At 39.5% G+C, this 9,221-nt stretch overlaps 1 protein-coding gene across 1 annotated transcript in view; it reads left to right on the forward strand.

Moving 5' to 3' along the window:
• Positions 1-3,840: 3,840 nt before the first annotated feature.
• PLCB1 (phospholipase C, beta 1 (phosphoinositide-specific)) overlaps positions 3,841-9,221 on the forward strand; it is a gene marked incomplete at its 5' end in the record, with an annotated part of 61,767 nt that continues 56,386 nt past the window's right edge. Inside the window, one exon of the mRNA XM_010289737.1 lies at positions 3,841-3,987. Within this exon, the coding sequence (XP_010288039.1) occupies positions 3,841-3,987 (147 nt within the window). The remainder of the gene's footprint in view (positions 3,988-9,221) is intronic.

A 9,221-nucleotide genomic window follows, 5' to 3' on the forward strand; every position in this document is an offset into this window, starting at 1 on the left:
CGGCGCCTCAGGGGAAGAGGGTTTAAGAACTGGAGAAATGCCACTGTCAGTAAGGAATGAGGGGAAAAGTGTGAGGGGAAAACGGGGAGAGGCAGCCCTGCGAGCCCTGAGGGGTCAGGAGGAGGAGGAGCTGCAGGCGCGGCGTAGGCATTGCCCTGTTTAGCAGAAGGCTTTCCAGTGGCACTGTGGGAAAGAGGTAAGTGTTGGACATTTAAATAGACCACACACCACAGGAAAATGTAAGCATTTTTATGTTTGTACTGTTTTAAGTGTTTTAATAAAGCGCTACTGAGTGACCCCACAAGGAAATTCTACTTAATCAGATAAATTAGAGATATTTGGGGGGAGGGAATTAATTTCTTGTGCTGGTAAACTCCAAACTCCGCAGAGAAAAGGATCTTCACTGGGTACTGTAGCTGTTGACATAGCTTCTGTTATGGTTACATCTGTTTGCTCTTCTCAATCTGGCTTTGCCAGCATAGCTAAAAGGGTCTCAGTCTTTCTTTGCATTGCACTCCCTGAACCAAATGTTACTGAAGTTGATGGTAGCATTGCAGCAAACGCTAAGCGATGTTTGGATCTGCCTCTGTCCTAGTAAGTGACACAGATCAAATTTAACACAGCAATGGTGAATGAAAAAGACAAGCCAATTAACTCCACAATTTTAAATATATAAAACACACTGGTAATTTTTGAAGCTTCATCAAAGGCTTAGGGTTCAGGTGGTTTTAAGGCAATTACGTGCAAGCCAAAAAAAAAAAAAAAATCTCGTGAATCTGTCTTGTCCCTGTGTCTTTGCTTGGTGTCTTTCTTCTCCCTCTAACTTTTTATATCTAATTATATCGTTAAATCTTCCTAATATACATCTGAAGATAGAAGGTGACAGCTGTAATTGGAAGAACTGATCACAAACTATTTTTTCTTGGCAATGTCTGTGTAAATTTGTAATATGCTTAAGAAAACAGAGAACAAATCTTATCAATAAATTGAGGCTATTTCATTTTGGATGACTGTCCACTGAGGATCATCCTCACTGCAGTTGGTCTCAGAATATCATTGACGTTGGTCACAAACAATCTACTCTTTAATTTCCAGGATACAAAGTCCCTTTGACATCTGCCATCTCTGTTCCACAGTCAAACTCTCACTGGTGCAGTATCAGCTGTAATTGAACTCGCAAATTGCTTCACGTTCTGAAATGCTGACTGCTTAATTATGATGGGGAAAATAGCATTCTACAGCCATAAGCTCAAATAACTGTGTAACTCAAAAACTATGTAATTATACCTGTGAATAATACTTGCTGTGATTTATGTTAATACTGGTGACAATATGCAGAAAGACCACTCTGCAGACCTTGTCTTACTTGAGTGCGGAAGGGACCAAAGAAGCAGAATGAAACACGAAATAAAAAGAAGAGAGGAAATGCAGGCCTGGGCCTCAATTCCTTTAATCCCAAAGCTGTTCCAGTTCACCCAAACATGCTTCAAGAGATTGTGCAGTTCAACTCCCAGCTTAACCTACACGTTTTCGATGGGGGTATTGTTCAGTCAATTTATCCTTAGGTTCGGTCTCCCTTTGACAAACAAGAACTGCAAGGACCATGTTTTTCAGGTATGCGCTGAGAGTTAAACACAGAGTGAGATGCTGGAATACTGTGTCTATGGGAATTGACATGAATATCTGTGTAACAAAATGGAAAACACTTTCTGAACACTGTGTGATCTTGATGCTACAGTTTATTTGAGGAATTGTGTGTATGAAAACCACTATGTTTCATTTTAGTCTGGAGAAGGAAGGAGAGCGCAATTTTAAGCCTCCTAGTCTGGCTGAAAGGAACGCATTCAAAACAACACAAGAGATACTGAAGATGACTCTGGATGAGCTATCTCAAATATCAGAAGTTGCGAGTCGCTATAACGTGACATGGCTTTTCTGGATCCCTGTGTAGTAGCTATCCTACTCAGATCTGGCCCATTTTTTCCTGTATGGTGTTGCTTGTGTGGTATGAATGTCTACCACAGACCATATCTATACCCCAGTGAACTCGATGCACAGTGTTTAAGTGGATTTTAGCTCAAGCTACCTCTGTGGTAGCACCTGATACTGTTTACATTCATAATATCACTCTAGTAGGTTCACGCAGCAGATTGGTTGTTCGTAAATCCTTAGTTTCATGAAAAACCTCAGTGGTGGATTTTTCCTGATTCTCTCCATGTTATATTTTTTCTTGTAAAAAGGAAAGTACATAGGCCTCTGTCTGTGGATGATTAATTACTCTATAACAAAGCAGCTGTAGAGCCTGACAAGATTGCACTCAGATTACAGTCTTAAAATAGTGGCTGGACTTGGTGTTTTCCTTCCAACCATCTTACAAGTCCAACCATCTTGTCATAAGAATGAATGATAATTGCATTGCTCTGTGTTGTCACTACATTTCTTGTCGTATGAATAGGTTCATTTAGTGCCACCATCTTGGGATGCTATGCAAATGAGGCATCTGAACTTAAGACTGTTACGTCTTTTCCTCTGATCAAGAGACAAATCCTAGGGTCCAAGCACAGATTTTAAGTAGAAGCTTTACATGCTATATTTGCATCATGAAGTTACAAGCTTTACAAAAATGATGCAGGTTTGCTCGTTACTTTTTTATATACTAGAAAAATACATGTAAGTTTATATGTAAGTTTTAGGATAAAAAGGGATTGACCCTAAAAGAAGAGAGTAGCAGAGTTACGAGTAAAACTGAAGCCTTCCATTTTTCAATGCTGACCAATAAGTTGGTCAACTAAGTTTTAGGTTTTTTTCAATAGGGAAACTGTGCAGAGTATTTTGGGTTGGGACAAGAGGTAAGAAATTCTCATTGTTGGAAGTCACCAAGGCACATAGCTGGTTCAAGGTTCTTCAGAGATACAGAAGATCTGTTTTACTATAGGAAGTAACTGAATTAACTAAAGTTAAGTGGTTGAGTAAATGTACAGGTGAAATCTAGACAAAATAACAAAAATACCAGGCAAAGAAAAATGTTTCAAATTTATTCGGTTATGCATTAATCTTCAAATACAGGCTACTGGATTATTATTTTTTTTTAGTCTAAATGTACAAATCAACACTAACCCTAAAATCAACTTTATGCAGAAAGCTTGACAGAGAAATTCATCCTGATGTAATAAGCACAGCTCCACTGAGATCAATGGTGATATTTAAGCTGAAGATAGGACTCAGCTTTCTAATTTGCCAGCAGCATATGAAATGATCATTTATGCTGGCACTCCGCTGAGATAAAAATTGGAAGACAAATATATAAAAATTACAAAGCAAAGCTTAGTTCCCATTTGAAAGGTGGTTCATTTTGTTTGCTTTGCTTTGCAGTTTGGTTGCATTCATATTCACACACTGAATCATATTCAGAAGTGGTCAAAGTTACCTGTTTCTTTGTGTGGCGCTCTGTTTGCTGGTTTCTTGGTTTCCTCTGGAAAGCATGCTTGCTTTTGTCCACAGAAGATCCCTTTCCTTGATAGGCTCCAGTTTATTTTCTCTGTTCTTATAGCCCTCTGTAACTGATTCCCCTGTGCCCTTGATTATCTGTAGACACTGATTATGAAATTACTTATCTTTGGTACAGGTAAAGGAATGTGTATTACCTGCAACTTATATGGCTGAAAATGAGGTAATAGTAACAAAAGAACATATTAATAATGAGATGAAGGCCAGTTTGATGATTATATGCTCTCACACACACCCCTTTGTGTAAGCGTATATTGAACATAACATCTGTCTGTTGCAAAAATCTATACTTGAAATTAATTGGTGCTTTCCCTGGATCTGTGTTTCTCTCAGGGCAGATATCAGTGGATGGATTTATGCGATATCTGAGTGGAGAAGAAAATGGCGTTGTTCCACCTGAGAAACTGGATTTAAATGAAGATATGTCTCAACCACTGTCACACTATTTCATCAACTCCTCACACAACACCTACCTCACAGGTACAGTGATTGAGAGATCTGTTTTTTTATCTTACAAAAATTTGTAGCATATTTGCAGTAATACTATAAAATATACTAAAAGCATCAGTAGTAAATGATGATAGAGCTTAGTCTTCAGGGAAGCAAGGGTAGCACTTGATTGTTGTTCTAACTGCTACCACATATATCAAATATACTTTTATTAACAGGTAAGCAGCAGTTGCATTGTCAGTTATAAGGTCTGGTCTGAAGCCTAGTGAAGTCCCTGGAAAATTTCCCTCAGATAGGATTCCAGATTAAGGTCCTTATTTGGGGAAGGCAGGGAATGATGTACTTTTTATGACAACCAAGGATAGACAAACAAGTATGTGAAGCAGAATATGGGAAACATCTCTGTAGCTAATAAATTTGCCTCTAAACATTAAATCTGACAGTTCATTTTGCTCCATGAAATTTGCTTTGATTCAGAGATTAGAGAGGTCCCAACATGGCAACATAGCTTTCTGACAGTCCATTCATATCTGCCGGGAATAGAAATCTGGTCTCTAACTATATCTAATGTCTGAGACGAGATTTTTAGGTGCTGTCATGTTTTTAAAAAGGCTGAGCACCCAGAAGATCCTGTTATTTTGAATTAATGAGTCTAAACTCCATTGTTTGCACAGCAAAGTTAAAAATGCTTTAAGATTCCTAAAAAAGTAAGACAGTTTAGGAACCCAACTTTTGGCACTCATTTGGTAGTCTAAGATGCTGTTAACTTGTGAGACAATAATTGTAAATTTACTATTTTAGTTTAGTTTATGTAGGAACAAACATTTTTGACAAGCAGATGTGCGCAGGGGGTTCTCTCCTGTTTGCTTTGTCTTGTCGCGTTTGCTAATGTCTTAGCATTATGTTAAAAAAAAAAAGGTGATGCTACAGTGTGTGCTAAAAATGTGGCTCATGGATAATGTAGGCTTTTTAATGTTGTTAACAGACTTGCCTTGACTGACCAAGTTCTTCGGAATGGCAGTATGCCAAAACATAAACAAAACCATGCAGTGGTGATGCACAGTTTAAATAGACCATGTGGTAGTTACTTTCATCTTTTTTGTGTTTGTTAGTAGCACTTTGTACAGCACCTTCTAGTGCTTCATAAAGTGAATGAACTGTCATTGTTTCCATTAGACAGAATTTTTCAGAGGTTTATATCTTGGCTGTAAAATGTATTTTGTGCTAAAACTTGTTATATACGTATTTGGCTTGACAGCTATTTTGTTTCTCTGAATTAAAAGAAATGAAAATCACTGTGGCCACTTTAAGTTATGATTCCAATATGCAGAAATTTATGCTCTTCGAAAGAGCGCAGACAAAGCAAAAGCAATTTTTATTTATGATATTTTTCATGCCTCTTACCTCCTGTGTGGACTTTGTTCTGTCAGTGAGGATTAGGACCCACTTAAGCACATGCTGCAGCTTTATACAGATTTTCTGGAAGAAAACAGTAAAGCTGTTGTACCAATGTCGGAAGCATAGGCTCACAGGGAGGACAGACAGTGCAGTTTAAAGTTGGTCTGAAGAGATAAAATAATGCTGTCCCCTGTACCAGTATGAATTTATAGTCAGTACCATACCACAGATTTTTATCGGGGCTGATCAGGGCAGAGTCATGTTTTGAAGGTCTAGAAGCACAGAAGTCAAAGAACAAAGAATTAAGGATGGAAATTCTTGATTAGTCCAACCCATTCTAAATTTTTAACTGCACCACAAATGACCTAACATACTTAATTATTTTAGGAGAAAGAAAGTTTACCTTGAAACTTTCCAAGTTCGCTTTGACTTGTATGTGAAAGTCTGCAAATCATCTCAGTTGCATCTACAGGTTTCTTTGCCTGCATTTCTGAATAATTTCAGAAGCTACATTGGGAAGTATGATCCTCAGTCTTAATTTAACATAATATTTGAGGCTTAGTAAATCGGGGGGAGTAAATCAGAGTAAACATGGGGGATAGTGCAGAATAGGTTTGAATCTCTTTCACATTCAATTTCAAAGTGTCTATTTTCACATTTAGAAGCACAAGACACATACCCTTCCCTTTTAGTGGGTTCATTGTGTTCAGTAAATGTGTGGCAGATGGCTGACAATGGGATTAATGATTTGACTTTTATCTTCATATTACAAAAACTGACAGCCTTCGATTTTGCTTTGAGGCTAGACCAGGTCAGCAATCACATTGCCATTTGCTTTCTTCCAGGAAGGACTTAGTTCAGCTGAAACCTGTAAAAGTAATGGTGGCAGACTGTTCTTTTCCCCAAGAAAATCTCAAAGGGTCTGCTAAGTGCTCATGGCTTTGGAAGGGAAGCTTTGGTAGCACCTCTGCCCTCATTGGAGCTGTAAAATAGCAACTAGTCATGTAATAATTATTAGGACAACAAGAAAACCATTCAGCCTAGCAATACTTTATGATTACTGTGCTTATTGCCCTACCAATTATCTCTCCCTTTGTTAGTTTTTTAAACCCAGAAAACGCATGCACAAAGAAACAATGTTATAACATAAAAAGAAACATGTGCACACTCTGAATTTATTTTTAATTACGCTGATCATTTTCCTAGCCTTTAGTAGAAACCCTTGGCAGTACATCAAGTCCTGATTATTTATTTAGAAGTGTTACTGCTTTCTTTTTCTTGGGGAAGTGTAATTTTAAGAATAAAGGTAAAAATCCGTGAAGAAAGAAGTGATTTATAGTGAACCTAGCCTAGCTTAAAGAAATGTCATCTTTTTGAAACTTTTTTTTACTTTCTCTCATTTTTTTTCTCACTGGTATCATATTTATTAATTTACTCCTTTGAAGCCTTAATGTGCAACCCTGCTTTTTTCTGGTAGCTCACCAAGCTCACCTCAGGTTACTGCTGTTGTCACAGAGGGGAGTGACTTTGCAGCATTCCTCTCAGCAGCACCCAAAGTCAAAGACGAATGATTACATATCATTATTGGCATTGCACACTTTGATGGCTATGCAACTTGCTGTTTTATATGTGAAATGCAAAGTATGAAAATCAGAAGCCTTTAACGCATGTTTTATTTTTTGCTAAAAGTAAAGATTAGAGCAGCAGTAACACACAGAGCTATCAGTTTAGCACACGTAGCCAACATGGTACTATCCCATTCACCCTCAGCATCTGCTTACCTGCTTACAGTCCAGTACTTTCAGTTTTTTCTAGAAAAATACCTCACGAGGGGCATGTTCTCTTCTTTATTGCTGCTGTGGTCTCTCTTCTACCGTCCTCCAGCATTCCTGTTCTCAGCAATTCCTCAGTCCTGTTGTTGCTTACTATCTGCATTCAACACTTCTTGAAACCTTCTTCACCTTCAAAGCTTCCAAAACAGCCTCATTCTTCACCGTTTCCAAGATGACAGCACCATATGGAAGGGAAGGAAAGCTGGGTGATGCCTACCCTGAGCATGAGTTTGTCATACCACCAAGAGTAGTTTTTGGCTGGCTGCTGCGTTGAGCTCAGGTGATTGGCTGGCAAGACCCAAGGCTCTGCTCTCTTCCAGCCCCACCATATCCTTGGTGGACTAGATGGTAGAAAGGCTCAGGGAGCTCCTGCAGCAGAGAGGAGTTGAGCTGAGGAGGAGTGATAGCTGTCCTCCTGCCAGCAGACCCAGCTAATCCTGTACAGCACTCTAAGGCAGATAAATTCTTCCTGGCACTGGGGTCACAGTTTATCTTAGCATGAGGACTAACGGATAGAAAGAAGAAGTAGTGGTTGTTGTGCAGCTCTTCCATCCATCTGCAGTTTATTGGGGTATTTTTTACCTTCCAGCTGTCATTATTTTTAGTGATTCACCTTCAGAATATCATAAAACCTTGTGTAACCCTGAGGAAAAGGGCTGAGTTTTCAGAGGTGGAGTTAATTTGAACATGATGCCTTCACCTCACAGGAAGGAAGCTACAGACCACCATCTGGGCCCTGTGGCCTGTTCAGTGCAACTGTGGAAGCTGCTTCAATGTTACCTCATTGAACTGACTACAGCCATTAAAAAACAGTCATCAGAGGGAAAGCTGTTGTTGCTTTACAAAGGGGAAAGATAGTCTGTGTGGAAGGTCTTAGGTGGAACTTTCAGAGATACCAGTTTGATTCCCTGCTCTCAAATCCTACATGTAAAAAATAGCTTCAATAAGATGGAGGTTCCCATCTGCCTGACTCTTTTGCATTTTCCTCTGAGGCTGTTTGGCTTTTGTGAGAAGATGACTACTCAATTAAGCAGACTCTGAGTAAAAATTCCTTAGGTCTCCTGCTCTGCAGTGTTTTCACATGACTGCTCTAATTTTGACAGCTGAGTGTTCATACTAGCACTGTTAAATCTTAGTTTATCTTTTTGTTGTCCTAAGGGGTACCTGCCCTCCGATACCAGCTTCACCCATGCCAATTCGCTCTTTCTTAAGCCATACTCTGAGGGAATTTCTACTTTTTAAAGTGAGTGGAAACCTCGTAAAAGGGAGAGGAAAAAATCATATAGATTGTATCCTTAAGGCAAAATTAATTATTCTAATACAGATCAGCAACTAACACTGAAATTTCCTGAGGAAGCTTGCCTCCAGTAGCAGCAGAGGTGAACATAAAGAGTTTTAAAAAAAATACTGTTTGGTCTGATCTGAGATAACTGGATTCTCAAGAAGAAGAACAGTCAAGTTCATGAAAGTGTTTTGTTGCCTTTAAGTAATGTTTCATTCACTACTGCCTAGTGAGTTTTCAAGATCCTCTGTGCCTTCTCTTATTTGGCCTCTTTAGGCCAACCAGTTGAAGAATATTGAAATAAGAGATATGTTATTTTCTAAACCCCCTCTTTAAGGAGGATGAAACTGTGTTGAGGATTGGGTAACCTCTCTGACTCCAGTAGCAGCATTTGAAGACCTTCAAATAGCTGAAATCTGTAAGACAAAGATACAGAGAGTGGGCAGCAGGGAAAGGGCTCTGTGAGTAGGTCCAGGTGGGTCCCACTTCCTCACTGCAGTTGGAGAGACTCAGCTGGTCATGGGGTGTGTGTTTCTCAGTTGGGTCCCCGGCTAGGATGAGTGCTGGATAGTGTCCGTCACGTAGCCTGGATGCAGCGTGGGACCTGCCCAGGCACTGCCAGCAACTGAGCAGAAATGCAAACTCAGCGCCTGGCCAGCCCTCCTGGCATACGCAAGTGTCTCATCTTCTGCTTGGGTAGGCCTGAATCAATACTGACAGCAAGTGTATTCCTGCCGCTGGCTGGAGCGAGG

The sequence above is a fragment of the Phaethon lepturus genome, unplaced genomic scaffold, assembly GCF_000687285.1.
Source record: "Phaethon lepturus isolate BGI_N335 unplaced genomic scaffold, ASM68728v1 scaffold40996, whole genome shotgun sequence".
Taxonomy (NCBI): Eukaryota; Metazoa; Chordata; class Aves; order Phaethontiformes; family Phaethontidae; genus Phaethon; species Phaethon lepturus.